This window comes from Hemibagrus wyckioides, linkage group LG09 (assembly GCF_019097595.1).
Source record: "Hemibagrus wyckioides isolate EC202008001 linkage group LG09, SWU_Hwy_1.0, whole genome shotgun sequence".
Taxonomy (NCBI): Eukaryota; Metazoa; Chordata; class Actinopteri; order Siluriformes; family Bagridae; genus Hemibagrus; species Hemibagrus wyckioides.
In genome coordinates, this window is record NC_080718.1 from 15613201 (window position 1) to 15629430 (window position 16230).

The following is a 16230-nucleotide window of genomic DNA, read 5'->3' on the forward strand; positions in this document are numbered from 1 at the left end:
TGGCATGGAACAAAGGACAAGGACATAAAAGGCTATTTGTAGCACTTTTCTCTCTTGATTCATTGAGGGTTTGGCCTAGTCGCGGTATACATTCCTGTCTTAGCGGTTATTTAAACATAGAGAAGTATGCCTGCATGTCCCTCTGTGGACACAGGAAAGCCTTCTCTTCTATATAACAGAGGCATCATGTGTTTTATAAAGTTGTGGGAATACTTGCTAAGCATTCTGCATATTGCAACAACAACAACAACACAGGTTTACACCTTAAATGTGAATTACAACAGCCAGGAAACAGGACTTCCCACATCATGTGATCATCAGATAAGATCAGATAACTCAGGCATGCAGAGAATATGCTGGAGAATTCTGACAAGTTGTTTTGGATAAAGGCAGAGATATCAGGTTCTGCTTCAACTAATCACAATGTCTATAATACATTTACCTTTTTTTTTTTTTACAGCTGTGATCAAATGACCTGCCATTGCTCTAATGTGCTATGTAAATAATTAGAGAAGGGTCAAGACATCCTGACATGAAATGAAATTATACGTTATTAAATGTACTTTTTTTAAATCCACGACCAAAAACATTTAATTCACCCAGCAAGTGCATATTTAACAGAATAAAATCACATGCTGTATATAATGAATAGAATGTCACAGGTTAAGTAAGTGTTGGTTTGTGCTTGGGGAGACTCTAAATGTCTTCTCATTGTCATTTTTTGTGTATGAATTGAGCATTCTGCTTTTCTAATGAATTACCTGTCAGCAACAATGTGGGCCTCAGAGTTAAGGTTGTGTTTTTCTCATTGTGTTAAGCAGGGGGTTTTTAAGAAGCCAATGATTTTAGGTCATGAGGGGTGCTAACGCTGGCTTTGCTAAGCTCAGATAATCTTGCAGATTTGTACTGGGATATTCAGGTTTGAATACAAAGCCAACAACTTCACTTCACCATGGCACACACACAAGGTGACCCTTTATCATGTCTGGTCTCTGTGGGAAACAGAGCATGGATTCATGCAAATGTCAACGGACTCAGTGTTTCAGTGGGAAGCTGCTGTGTGTTCGGCTAAGCTTAAGGCAGAGAATGTAAGACTGTAAGACTCCTGTGTGTGTATAATAATGACACAGATATATTTCTGAGAATTATTGCATGTACACAAAACAAACTCTTAGACCCTGAAACAATAAAGCTGTATGGGCAAAGATATCAACTAATTCACTGACACAAAGGCACAGTGGAAATTCTTGACATCTCTCCAGGTTACTAGGAAAGTCTGCTTTAAATTTATAAGATCCTCTTAAAGAGGAGCCACATGGTAATTTCATAGCTGAAAGGTCTCACATATAGTGTCAAGATGTCTCTTTATACAGCAACAATAGAAGAGCTATGTTTTCAATTAAAATTTTGATCTGAACAAATTAATTCTAAATAAAGTATCTATACATACTGTTAGATTTTGCTGTATTTCTTTCAATACGCTGAACCCTGCTGAAAAAATGTCATACACACAGGATGTTTGTTTTTTAAACTACTTTTAAAACTACAAAGCATGGGATTTTTTGTAATAAAAAACCCCTCCATATTATGTCTGGGGACAAACAGGTTCCTATCTTACTAGTCACAATCGGCACTGTGTCAGGATGCTGTATATGTATATATATATATATATACATAGATGTGTGTGTGTAGACATTTCCCTCTTTAGCCAGAACTCAACTCAATTCATTGTGTATGTGATGTATCATTTACGATTCTGCAGAATGGGTGCAATATACCTTTTGGTTGCTGCATCCCAAAAGGCTTACTGCCCTACTAAATAAGATGTCAGTACATCCTTAATAATCGTAGGAATACTATTTAATTTATTGTGCAGCATGATGTTTGAGATACAGTCTTGTCAGGTTAAGGTTTATCTGCACAGTAGAGAAGGATGTAATGCAACCCAAGTTACTATCTGATCTCAAGATCTAACATCCAGCAGCTATAACAGGTTTTAAATAGTTGGGTCTCGTTAGAACATACGTCAAGTTTGCTTTTCAAACAGAAGGGAAGGGCAGAATGCTGTCCAGAAACATTCTGTTGTCATTCGCTTCCTGTCACGACCAGTTTTTTAAAAAAAAGAAAAGAAAGAAAAACACCTACAGTGTTGGTATGGGTGCGTAATGACACAAATTCACATGCAGTACATTTTATAACCAACAATTGTGGCTGTGGAATTAATCAGATATATTTTAATCAAAATATTCCGCTTATTAAACTGTTTATCCATCTTTTGATAGAATATAGTAATCACTTAAATAGAACCTGATTCATTCTGCTCTGATTTAATTGTTTAGATGACAGGTACCTATTCGAATTTACGCTCAACTGCATTACTCGCATATTATTAGGATGCGTGTAAAGTTTGTTATTGACCACCAACACTATTCAACCAACAGAAAGCCCAGTCTTCCTACATGAAATGATCTAAAAACATTGTCATTGTAAACACTGTGGCCTCTAGAACTATGTGATGTCACTTGAAGTCAGATAAATGGCTAAACAGCTGAGAAATGATTTCAAGGAGCTTTTTGCAAACTGAAGGAAACTATGAGCGCATAACCGAAAGAAAGAATGCTGTTCATTCAAGTCATTCCAGATGAACTTCCTCAAAATACCCTACACTGTTAAACATTGACTCCTTAGATTTTCAGTTAAATGAGTCATGCCTTTAGACTCTACCTCTACTTCACATATTCATTTCATGAAGAACTTATGATGAAATAACAGGCTTTATGCATGAAAGGACAGCGTTATGCCATGTCTTGCACATACACAGACAAATTTGGGACATTTGCTTCTCATTAAGAGTCTCTTATTAAAGATATCAAACCGTGACTTTTTGGAAGTGGGCATATGGATGGTTTCACCTAAATCTGCTTGCGCTAACTCTAATTGTCTAGCGAGCAACACTTTTGATAAAACTTCAACTATGCTAACCGAAACCATCAGGTAACTAAACCAGTCTCATGAGTCACAGAGTGCATATTATAACCTGCATTGTTCTCAAGCATGACCTCCAGATGCAGTTCACTGGAACAGCAGCCATCGAATCAAGTGCCAGGTCCTTAAAAATAAACCATGAATTTCCCATGACCCAACAATACTTCTATGGCATGGGTGGGTAATAGGTCAAACATTTGGCTGGAAATAATACTGGACAAACCCAGACCTATAAACAGGCTAAATATTTTATAGGCTAAGAGCCAGGATTTTACAAGTAACCACTACAGCACAAAGCAGCAAGACGTAATTAATCATAAATGAGAAAATGCACTTTTATTACATTCCTGAGGTAACAGTGAAAGCCAATGCTACTGGTTCTCACTTACTCTGAAAACCTAATTATTACACATAATGATATGGTACTCATACTTTGTCCTGGTGTTACTCACTCAGCAGTACGTTTACAGTAGTTGGAGAGCTCTGGATGTTTGAAATGCCACTGACATAAAAAGGAATGAAAGGCTTTCTCACAGTTTATTTGGGAGTTGAACAAGTCCTTGGAAAAATGAAGCAGAGTCATATGTGTGAAAAGTTTTCAGTGGAACTTTCCCTCAATAGCATAAACTGTAATACGAATCAACTGATATAACCTCAGCTGGAATGGCTGTATGTGTAGAACCATAAAGGCTAGTATCACATCTAAAATAGCCAATTTCACCTGCATTACACAATTTATGTAATCTGCCTCTATGAAAATTTTGTCAAACCTCAACAATGCATGAACAAATGTGAAAAATGATCAAGAGACTCGACCATGCTTAGCAGTATTGGCTTAAGCAGTGTTGTCCAAGTGTACACATGAAATTAAGCATGTTAGCTTTGTAAACTTCAGCAGACTCCAAGAAAGGACATGCATTAGGGGGGATGCTGTTTGTTTTGAGGGTGAGGTAACTGACTGTTAACGAAAACCGTTTGGTGAAGGCATGTTGGTTAGTCTTGGAGTAATTCAGTTACTCATTCAGCCAATCGTGTGCAAACACAATTAAACATAAAGCTGAGAGCTGAGATGGGCCAAATCACGGTGTGAATTATTAATACAGTAAACGGTATGATGTGTTTCTGCAGTGTCAAATAGCCCTACATGTGGTGATATACTGCCTACTGCTGTGATGGTTAAGAGTTGACACTGCCTCCTGCTTGACTCACACATTACATATGTATATACGGTGTTCAGAAAAGACAAAACCGTCAATCGCTTGAGTCATTTAAACTCTACCTAAACAATGCACCTGCATTATCAACATGGGGTTAAAACTGCCATTTACAGGTTTTTTTCACTACCACAAAAGCCTTAAAGCTGTCAAACTCTTAGTGGAAAATAATCAAACAACTCCAGTTAAGCAAACAGCCACCTTGTCAGGTTTATATCTACTGTAGCTCATTAGCATGTACTACTGTCATGCTCATTTAAATCAATAGAAATACAATAAACACGCTTAAAAAGGGTTAATAAAAGATTGAATGAAAGCCTCTCGGAAAATATAAAGGAACTGTACAAATATGAGTGTTTTGTATGTAAACTGTCAAACGTTAAGTTTTAATAGTGAGTAAATCATTGCCCGTTTAAGGAGCCGGTCGGTGCTGAATGACACGCGCGAGCTGCCGAGTTTCTACGAAACTGCAGGTAAACAAAAGCGGCGCGCGAGCACAGAGCTGATGAAGGAAGGTTGTATAACTTCGACGTGACAATTTAGTAACAGTGAAACAAATAGATCTTAAATATTCGACCGATATACTCACCTCTCATCCACTCCACTACTTGTTTAGGTGTCCACTTGGTTATCGGTTCCATGGTTTCTTACTCGATCTACCAGGCAATAGAAAGTTTTAACTAAACGTCGACTGCCGCAACAGTTTGAGGCTCTCACTGAACACTGTAATCATTCTTCCATCGTTCTACCAAGTTGAAAAGTATTCCAGTTTAAAATGAACACTGGTGCTCTCACTCACTGAAACTGAGGGCAGCTGAACAAGCGAGGTCAGGAGAGTCGCTCCAGAAAAGCAGTGAAACAGATTAAATGACAGAGAGCCATCCAATCCGCAACAAGTAGCTCAAAGCGGAGACAGGCGGGGGGGAGGGGCTTTAGCGCGTGCACACACACGCACACACACACACACACACACACACGTGTCTTAGTAGCCCTGTCAGGACGTAATTATTAAATGCAGCTAATGAATTATGTGCTACAGTTAAACCAAACCTGACATTAACCTCAGTATTCAAACATTGCGGCTCATTATATTTGGTCCCCAATAAGATATCAAAACATACACACACACACACACACACAATAATTCAATTATCACACACAATAATAAAACAAAAAAACAATACCTAACTTTTACCTTAGTGAACTAGGGGACATCATTTGGCTCTTGTTTTTTTTTTTAAATAACCAAATTGGGCCAACCAAATGTACACACAAGCAAAGTAGAAGAAAAACCTGGTAACAAAGAACTTGAAAAAACTTACCATATCTTACAATGCTGTAAATATATAATACTTCTTAAATTATATGTACTATGCAGGTGACACAGCTCAGGCGAATTATTGCATATCATTCAGCTTGCTACTGGAGACTGACTGGCAACAGGGGAAAGCAGACCATACTGATCAAAGCTGCAAATATACCGTAATGTTCCAATGGCGCAAACACATTTGTGTGACACCTGTTACCCTCTTAAGTGCCTGTGATTAAATATCAGATGCTGTTTTATCAACTTTAAGGGAAAGAAAAAAACACACTGTTATAGCCAAATAATCAACTTTGGGCTGATATCGTGTCACACCACAGTGTGATTGATTATTTTTTCTAAAACAGCATACCCCATCACGTTGTATTCCTTACATGTATTGATTTTTGAATATTTGAAAGAGCCACCAGATCCTTGTTGACTGCAGTAACAGTATATTTCTTTTGTACAATGAGGTAAAGAAAAAGTGTTCCAACTCTCTACTGCCCTCTGAAGTTTTCCACATTCATGTGACTACAATAGTAACTACCTTTCTAATCGTTTTATTCTGTTGAAGGGCCCCTTGTCGGGGCAGGTCTAGAAATGTACATGTGTTTCACATGATCTGAGCCAAGAGAAACAGGTGGAATGTGTCCTAAGATGCCACTCCTATCCTTCACGTCAAAAAAAAAAAAAAAAAGAACCATGTCTTATCAGGAATAAGCCCAACCCTAAATCACTCACTCTTGCTGAACAGCTGGAAAGTATATTATACTGCACCTGTAATTACACTTTCACATATATGAGGAGTAATAAAACATTGGAATCGAAATGCTATAATTATCTATTTCCTCTGGCAGTTTGTTTATTAAAAGCAATGCCATTAATGCAAGACCCTTAAATTTCAAATTTCCAGCTGAGGATCCAGTAAATAATTTAAAACATATTATTCAGCAACTACTTTGAATGCTGAGCAACGTTTCAGTGTATTCAGGAAATACACAAAAAATTAGAAAAGATACATACAGGAGTGAGGAGTGTGACTATGGACCAACCGATGGGTTCTGGCAAGTTAAACCAAAGCATTTTAAGTCTTCCCCTGTGTTTAAAATTGCACTATTGTCAGTGACTTAAAGTGAATCAGTTGTGAATTAATATATAATAATAGAAATTCCATTTCCTCAAATGGGAAAGCTATTAACATTATTCTTAGTTACCAAAGAGCAGGTAATTGCACTACAAAAACAACACTTTTAGAATTCCTGTAAAAGAAAATTTTAAGACCACAAATGAGCTTTTCAATTGTATAAACTATGCCTCTAAGAAGAATCAGATAATTGCATAATAATATAATCACAGTTTATTTTTCATACATTGCATGCAAAGGCATTAAGGATTAGGAAATGACTGTGGTCCAGGCTGCAGCTTGTAAAGTCAAATTATTATAATAACAGAGGAGAATTTCTGACTTTCAGTCACATCAAAGGTGAATAAGAATGAGGATTTAAGGCTTGCCAGAGGCTGATTTTAATGAAGTAGCTAGATAGACTTCGTACTATACATAAGCGAGGGTTACTGTTATAGTGATTATTAGGTAGACTGAGATCTTTGTCTGTGTGCCAGTAAGAAAGTGTAGAGCGTAGCAATAATTACAGATAACAAATATAATAACTAAGGTTCTTTTTGTAAATTTCATTAATGAAATGACACCACAACACACTTCTATCCAACCCCTGACATGCAGAAGCAATTCACAGGAACAGCCTTTACATGCAGGACAGGTGCACAGGAAATCATATTTCAATTCTGACACTTTGGACACACATGACAGTGTGAAATCATTAAAGCCTTACACTTGTATGAAGCCTGAATTCATTTTGTGAAAGATCTAAGCATATTCTATATTTTTATAGAATACAGTAAATATGTGAAGTAACATACATTGCAATATCATATGATAACAATTTATAAAATCTAGTGAAAATGTAGCAGATGAAGTCAGATTCTGTGACTATATTTTAGTTCATAAAAAATACAGTATTTGCTTAATTGATATTGGATATAGTGTAGAAAATCTTTATTGTGTTGTAGTTACAAGGATGGAGTAAAAGTAGGCACTTGTGATAGTGATTTCATGGCAGGTCAGCTTAAAGAACCATGAGATTGTCATCTGAAGGAAGTCTTAAGAATGTAGCGTGTATGCTGGGAATGTGTGACTGAGGCATGATCATAGTTCCTGTTTGCGTATGCTTCCTGGACAACATTGCTCAACCACAAAATAGGCTGAAAATAATAGTAAATGCTGAATATGAGATCTTTGTTATCTTAATTAATATAACTTATTTCTGGAGTCCAACCACATACTGTGTATGACATATTAAGGAAGCTACAATCCAAGCATTCACAATGCACTCTAACATGCATGTTTAAAGAGATTTGCTTCCCATAACTGCATTTTATTTATATGATTGTGTTCTAAAAGAAAGAAACATTTCCAGGAATTGTCTCTTATGAGACATGTGAATGAATGTGACCTCAGTCAGCCTCCTCATATGTTCTCTGTGAAAAAGCTCCAGCAAGACTCTGCATGTGTTCAAGACAAGAATGTAAATATTACAGCTTACTGTAAATGTCTCTCAAAATAAAAGTCTGATATTTACATTGTGAGTTTTTTTGTATATTGAAAATAAATAGAAGGTTTTAGAAATTTGAAATGTTTATACATTTAAAACAAATAAAAGTACACATTGACTATCCTGAATATTTAGTATTCAAGACTCTGCATTATTTTTTAGGTCTCTATTAAAATCTAAGCAAATGTGTTATACTGATCATGTTAATAGCTTTTTACAAAAGGTCAGAAATCTCTTGTATTCAGTTCAGAGTTCAGACAACACTCAGATTTGACCAAAACTTGTGGAGTCCATCTCGAGTGCACACTGTCATTGAAACAAAAGGGGAAATACCAAATACTAAGCAACTCTAAAATTCATGTAAATAATTTCACAAGTTTCTTGTTTTCACTCAAGTTGTTGTCAAGAATATAATTTATAATGAGAATTATTGTTTTAATATAGAAAAGAACACTAAATAGGAAAATTTTCACTAGTGTTTTCAGATTTTGAACATGTCTGTGTGTGTGTGTGTGTGAAAACACTGTATCATTTAATCCATTCAGAGATTTAGAAATGGTAGTTTCTTTATGGCACATATATAAACATGGATACATGAAAACAGGGAAGTGGTATCTTAGAGGTTAAGGCGTTGGACTATTGATGAAAAGGTTGAGAGTTCAAATCCCAGGACCATCAAGTTACCACTGCTGGGCCCTTGAGCAAGGCCCTTAACCCTCAAATGCTCAGTTGTATAAATGAGATGCAAAGGCTTCTGAAAAGATTCCAAATGATCTTGAACTTTTTGAATGTATTTTGAGGCACATACATCTTCAACTGTAATATAATTGATTTGATTGACAAATTAAGGTTTTCAAATGTTATGTAAATGATACAACAATGATAGATCAACTTAACATACATTCTTTCTAATGCCTTAGAACAGCAATATTTATAACAGATCAAAAAAATCTCATCATCTCATCTTACTACACCAGTCACAATGTCAAAGCATACAAATATACTGATTATACTAATGCTAAAATAATCTCTGTTATCATATTTGGTTCTGTGGTGATTATAAATCAATAAAGAAAAATACAAAATTGAACTTAGATAAGCCTAATTCTAACACCATGGTGTCTAGAACACTAATAATGTAGTGCTTTGTGGTAGACTTCATAGCGGCTTTGTTGAGGTGTTCTTGATTAGAAGTATGATAAAAGAATTTTAGGGTGCCTGTGTAAGTGGATTCTCGCTTTGCTTGTTGAGGTACTCAAGAACAAAGACCTGCAAAATCTTGTTGAGGTTCTGGATCGTGGCTCGGTCCAAGTTCTCCTCATTGTCATCAAAGGTGTGCCACACAGAGGGAAATGGGGTGGGGATGAGATGAAGAACCCGGACCCCTGTGAAAACAATGGAGACGATTAGCAGGCGTAATTTTTACGTCTTTCTTCTGTTTAATATAAAAAATGAATTCTGCATGAAATCAGGTTGACATGCTGCTGAGGATCTGCATTCCTCTGTAATGTAATAGTAGAAACTAGCATTATGATAGTACCTCTGCTAAGGAAGGGCATGTGGTCATCCTGCACAGGACCCACAGGCATGCCAGGCCAGAAGTACTGCACTTCATTAGGATGGTCCTCCAGCTGGCCTAGTGTGTGCAGGCGGCGCTCTGAAAATAAGCACATGGTAACAAAACAGCTGCTGTGGATACAAGCGTCTACTGACCAGTAATTTGCCATTACAAAACAAAAATAAGAGAATCAGCCATAAAACACATGTAAACAAATGACCAAGTAGAATAGTGTCCAATTGAAGGAATTATGCCAACCAAGGCCATTGTTTATAAAACATTCTAAAGGAAAGAAAATGCACTGCTTATAATAATGATTATTATTATGACTAAAGATTACGTAAAACACAGACGTTGACCACATAACCACAAACATGGGCCTCGGAGACTTATTTTGTTTAAACTTTTCTGGCAACAACTTTAGAAGGTTGACCGTTACAATCTGATTGGCTCTGTGTACTCTGTGTAATGTTAATACATTTGTTGTATGTGCACTGGTGGGAATGCAAACTCCATGTTGCAGTGAATGTTTCTGGAGCAAGATAAAGCAGTAGTTCTGAGAAATGTTCACTGAATCCAGGTATAGTAGATGAACTGAGGAAAATAGATATTATTGCATGTTTGCTACATCTCGATTGCTACATCTCATCTTAGTCACATCGTTTCTGGCATTTTGCAGCTGCTTTTATAGTGAGCAACTTACATTTATCTCAACCTTCCTAGCAGCACACCAACATCTTGGTTGTTTTTTTTTACCTGCCATTCATTTATTTATTTATTTGCATTTGTCTCCTCTTAAATACTATGTATATACTGTACATGCAAAGTTACACCTACATAAATAAGCCAGTTAATATAAAATATAATCTTAACTATACTAATACCATTGACTGCACATGCCTTACAGATATACACAATTACTGACTGTAACCAATTTGTTGGTATGCACATTTCCTCAGCTTCCCACCAACTCTTCCTTCTCTGGACAAAGACCACCATAGGACTAAGGCTGACCAGATATTATTTTAACCCATCAGAGACAATGATATGCTAGTGGCTATTGGAGTGGTATGAATGTAGGCACATGCAGCGGCACTGCTGTTATTAATCTGAGTTCTTAATATCATTGCTAGTTTAGGAACAGTCCAGCAGCCAAAACATGTCAGAAAGGTTCTCTAGCTACAAATTTACATATATAAAATCTGTAAGTGGAAAAAGAAGGTGCGCTATTGTGCCTAACTATCGACAAAGTAGGTGCACAAACATAGTATGTGTGTATAAAGTAGCCAGTTCAATCTGCAGGACTTATAAAACAGAGCAATGAAATAATTAAAATACAATAAAAGAAGCTCACCAATATTCTGGAGCTTGGAGAGCCACCTGGCAGTGTTGGAGAACTGATTACCGAAGTGAGGCATGGGACCACCGATCAAGTCCAACAGAACAAAGAGATCCTGTTTTAAAAAGGAAAAATGTAGGTGGACGGAAAGGAAGAAGAAAAGAAGTAAAGGCAAAGACAGACTTCATGAGTCATGACAGAAAAAATCTCTTGAAATAGTGCTGGTGTGTATCTCTGTTTAAGATAAGCTTTCAAAAGCTTGACTTTCCCCTGGTGTTTGAGAACAGACATGATGTCATTTTCTCTCCACTGCTGACAGCACTGCCTTATGGGACGACTCCATATCAAGGCCTGATTCAAAGCTCAGGCAGCATCTGCATTCTCAATATGTCTGACTGGTTTTATGCTTTATTTGCAGATTATAACAAATAAATCACTGTGATTAACAATAAAATAGAATGTAACCATTAACATTTTTAGTACAGTACCACACTGCAACACATTATCCCTTGCATACAAGACTAAAGTGAGTGTTTCTGTGAATAAACTTACAATGCCATCCAGCAGGTTGGTGTCTGTGGCTCCCGCTGGGTGTTCCGTGTTCTCCATTTTGGCTGCCAGATGTCGGGAACCGTACAGAGAGTCGGTAGAGGTCCACTGATACAGAGCCTCTTCTCCATCAAAGAAGATCAGCTGTAGAGTCAAGTCTGAACCTGCGTCCTGAGAGAGCCAAGAGGGCCACAATATACACACGCTGCCATCCAGTGGTGAATGAAGTGCATATCATTAATCTATAATTAAATAGTATGTTTCTAATTGGCAGCCATTATGTGGTATGTATGTACTGTGTCTATGTATATAATGCTATCCTATTACTAAACTACATATGTATGTACAATATTATTTCATGGATGGTTCATTGTTGTCACCTTTCTTTTTTATTTTTCACTTCTTTCCTGCTTTTTCCTGATGACCTATCTTACTTACCCACTCCCAGTCCCATGGTCAGATAAAACCTCTTTGAAATGTTGAAGGATTTATACTACCACAGCTCCTTACCTTAAGTGTCTTTAGCTCCTTATCCAATGCCCTGGCCATCTCTAACAGCATGGAGCAGGGCACAGCTGAATCAGTGGCTCCCAGAAATTCAAGTCCATGCCACTGAGGAGGGAAATATTTTGAGTCGTAGTGACAAGCCAGCACTAGGCGCCGCTTAGCACCAGGGTTGAGAGTAGCGATTATGTTAGTGAAAGGCATCTGGCCATAAGGCGTCCAGCTTTGGAAACGATCCTCAGTCACCTCCCAGCCTGCATTCAGTGAGCTCAGGGTAGATTTTATTCTCTGGGGGAAGATAGCGAGAAACATGCAAATAACGATCAAGTAACTTCATTAACTTTAAATAAGACACTAACTAGTATACTACACTCAGACCTGTTGCACTGCTTGGCTTCCAGGAGAGCCAGGATAGCGCACCACTAGCATGGGCTTCAGGTCATTCTTCCACATGCGGTCAATGTCTGTTTGAGCCAGAACACTTATCAGATCATCAGAACTCAGAGTGCTCGCCTTGTGGTACAGCTGGTGAGAGTGAGAGAGAAAGAGAGAGAGCGAGAGAGAGAAAGAGAGAGAGAGAGCATTGTATCCATGTTCTTAGCCAACTGTCATCAGATAATCTCACTTTGGCTAAATACTTACTTTGGAAAAATAATGCTGATAACCTGATCTGCTAGTTTCGTAAAATATCATACATATTTATGTTAACAATATTAGAAATGGCCATTAAGCATATATATCTGCTTCATGGTACTGGACTACACTGAGAAAAAATCTGACATCACTGATCTCTGACACTGAACCTAATCATCCCGAACGGCCCCTTTTAGGAAAAAATGATGGAGCAGGGGAAAGTGCACTGACATTGTAGAGAAAAACACAACTGAGGAAACATAGTTGTAATTACATTTTTAAAAGCAGTATGTTGTTTTTATTTTTATTTTTTACATGCATTATTGTTTATTAAGTTTTGAAATCATGCTGGATATATGAGACCTTCTCTGTTGATGATACATAAATGTGCAGCGAGATGTTATTGTATGACTGGTGCAGGAAAGATGAAGGCTTGACTTAGCAATGAAAAGAGTTTAATCACACATCCCACAATTATGTGATTCACCACTAACAAATGGCTATTTTGAATCAACATCTACAATGTGTCATTAAATGAGCAGATGCTGCATGAAAATGAGCAGATGCTGCTCTGTGAGTTCTATTTTATTCACATTAAAAAAGAAGACCTTTGGGTATCTATTCAGTTTATCATAACAGTTCTAAACATATTCCTCTAGAGTTTATTCATCCATAGATGATTTGGTACAAATATTAAAACATGTTAAATGATAAAGGAGTAAAGATGATTTAAAAACATTACAAAATGCAGACCAAATGAGGAAAAGGACAAAACAGTGCTTGAGATCAAGCAACAACTGTACATCTTGTGCTCTAAATAAAAATAGTACTCATTCATGACTGAATATTTAGATAGACGTGTATGTCCCTGTTAAGAGATCTCCCCTTTCTGTTTGGACTCAGAAGGCAAAATTACTGAAATATCAACAGACATGGCATATGGTGTTGACACTTAACTCTGGCTTTATAACAGTGCCTGTTCATTCTTGTTTGTATGGAAAATTATACCCTGCCAATGCCACATGAGTAATTATGTGGTCTACATTAACCACACATTGCAACAGAGAACCTTTAAGTATAACATGAAAAGGGGAGCAGCATTTGGAGATTGCTCACATCATAGAGGAATATCACGCTATAAATGACTGTTTTTGCTTTAACTTCTTAAAGAATCCTTATTTAAATGTACATAAAAAATCACCCTACGCTGAACTACACTATAGTGCCCTCCAGACAAATCTGACCTTGTTGTGGCACTGATTGGATATGACGTCGCTCTCATTACATTTGTTCTTCTAAAAATGCAAATGGCCTTCTGTTATATTTGTGTTAAGTCAGTAAGCACAACAAGCATGTAAGCAGAAAACCTTGATGCCACATTACCACACTGGAGTCCAGTGCTGCAAATTAAATAACACTATAACTATTCTAATGAAAGAATGGGATGCTGACTGATATAATACCCATCTTGTACATAGATATACAAATGGTCATAAAGCAAACTACAGTTAAACCTCACAACTACAACAACAAGCTTACCAGGTCTTTACGATTCCTAAGAGAATGTCAGTATTGGATCAGCATCAGATACTGGCTAATATCATATTAGCCAGTATCTAAAAAAAGGATATAATTATGCTGTTGTGAGTTATCCAGCCATGGAGGGAACCATCTGTTAGGCCTACCAGTTATTTTATTAGTTTATTAGTTGACTGATAATATGGACAATAGTTGGCTAATTTGTAAACCTGCAGTTACAGAAAACATCCCTACTTTAGGTTTACTAAAGACTACATGCCACATTCTCCTTACATACAAATAATAATAATAATAATAATAATAATAATAATAATAATAATAATAATAATAATAATAAGAAGAAGAAGAAGAAGAAGAAGAAGAAGAAATTCTCACTCTGAACACACTGAAACACAAATTAGCCTGTACTGCAATTTAAAGTTAACGCTGCAAAGAGATTCTCGCGAGAGGTTATGGAAGAGTTAAGAGAAGTCAGATCTATAAATATCGCGATGTCAGTAGCTGGATCAATGAAGAGGAGCGTGCTGCCATAGCAACAAGGAAAGGGAAGACAGAAGCGAGAACTGGTGACAGAAAAAAAACAACAATGTGCAACATACAAGTCAGTTCACACAGGATCATATTTCATACCCAGGATGGACAGACTTAGAACATAACACACATGACTAGGTCAAGATGCTTAAGCGTTTAAAGCACCAGTCTGATCTGTTATCAGATATATAAAACCAACGCACAGCTAAAAGCAATAAAAGCAGGCATGAACGCTCTGTGATAAATGATGACACATCGGTTGACTAGCAGATTATTCTGATAAGCGGAATATATATATATATATATATATATATATATATATATATATATATATATATATATTAACCTAACTTGCTCCACCAGTCTACTTTAGTCATCCAGTTTGAGAACTAACATTACCACGTAAACATGTGATTCTTTTCGCCCACAGGCAGATTTGTAATCAGCAGAAGTCCTCGAGTCCACCGTCACGTACGGATTTAGTTACAAAAACGCACATTAAGATATGTTATAAAGGTGAATAAATGTACCTTCTCTTGTGTCCACTGTATTTGAGCACAGATATGGCCCGTAAATGTTGCAAAGATGCCAAACAGCGCGAAGAACCCCATGGCTGAACCGGGTCTCATAGCGCTCCTCATCATCTCCGTTATTTCTGAGCAACTTCAGAGAGAGGGATCATGTGAGGGAGGGGGGGGAGAAAAGGAGGGAGGGAGGACCTGAAGCCTTGCCACAGGGGGATACGCCTCATTCATTTACACAAATACGCACACACACGGAGTCAGAAAAAATCCAAACAAGTTGCACTTACTCATGTTAGTCAGTCAAATTCTGTAGAAAAACCCTTCTTAGTCTGAACAACTACCAGCTGCCAAAACACAGGCAAAAACATACTGGTAGGAAGCTGTCTGGTAGATAGTGCTAGTAGTGTCTAAATGACCACCTCTAATGCAACCTTGTTTACAAGACCTTTATGAAAATGGCACAATAGTAAGAAGTTAGGGGGAAAACAATCAGACAAGTGATTAGGAATCTGTAAAATATCCAGTTGGCAACTATGATCTATAATCTTGAGCAGCTCTGTCTGTGTCTAGTTGGTCAGTCCAAACTGGATTTTTCAGTAGAATACTATAAACACCATAAAAAAAAATAAGAATTAAACATTTATAAACGTTTTGAGATTTTGTTTACTCCATCTAAGAAACATTAGATTATTTTGTTCGCAGGGATTTCAGTTGGGCTACATTATATTATTATATTTAACCTTAAACATTATGATATTATACATAAAATAAATACATTGGATTCGGATTTTTGGCCATTACTGTCCTTACAGTAACAAGTTCACAGTGCGTAATAACACGCTGATTGAATGAAGCGCTATGGTTAATGTCTTATTCATCTAGGTGTTTACTTTTGACGTAGCTTATTACCCGTCTTTT

The 16230-nt window shown here is 37.0% G+C and overlaps 2 protein-coding genes across 3 annotated transcripts in view; both read right to left on the reverse strand.

Moving 5' to 3' along the window:
- Window positions 1-5077, reverse strand: part of LOC131359139 (connector enhancer of kinase suppressor of ras 3-like) — a 44871-nt gene extending 39794 nt beyond the window's left edge. The window contains exon 1 of one of the 2 annotated variants that reach the window (XM_058398756.1): window positions 4789-5077. In XM_058398756.1, the coding sequence (XP_058254739.1) occupies window positions 4789-4840 (52 nt within the window). In that variant the 5' untranslated portion in view covers window positions 4841-5077. The remainder of the gene's footprint in view (window positions 1-4788) is intronic. The other variant, XM_058398755.1, reaches the window with a different exon arrangement.
- Window positions 5078-8905: 3828 nt separating this feature from the next.
- On the reverse strand, window positions 8906-15451 carry qpct (glutaminyl-peptide cyclotransferase). The gene is made up of 7 exons (XM_058398271.1): window positions 15319-15451; window positions 12464-12610; window positions 12092-12373; window positions 11585-11752; window positions 11048-11147; window positions 9676-9792; window positions 8906-9520 (listed from the first exon to the last, which is right to left on the reverse strand). The coding sequence occupies exons 1-7, from the start codon at window positions 15430-15432 to the stop codon at window positions 9345-9347; spliced, it is 1104 nt and encodes a 367-aa protein (XP_058254254.1). The 5' UTR covers window positions 15433-15451; the 3' UTR covers window positions 8906-9344.
- Window positions 15452-16230: the final 779 nt, after the last annotated feature.

What these genes read in the sequence shown, in the direction of transcription:
- qpct (XM_058398271.1), bottom strand. Translation starts at nt 15,432, where the DNA reads ATGATGAGGAGCGCTATGAGACCCGGTTCAGCCATGGGGTTCTTCGCG. An exon ending in AGGAGCTAAAGACACTTAAG is followed by an intron (nt 11,753 to 12,091) that starts GTAAGGAGCTGT and finishes TGGCTCTCTCAG; the next exon opens with GACGCAGGTTCAGACTTGAC. An exon ending in CCAACCTGCTGGATGGCATT is followed by an intron (nt 11,148 to 11,584) that starts GTAAGTTTATTC and finishes TTTTTAAAACAG; the next exon opens with GATCTCTTTGTTCTGTTGGA.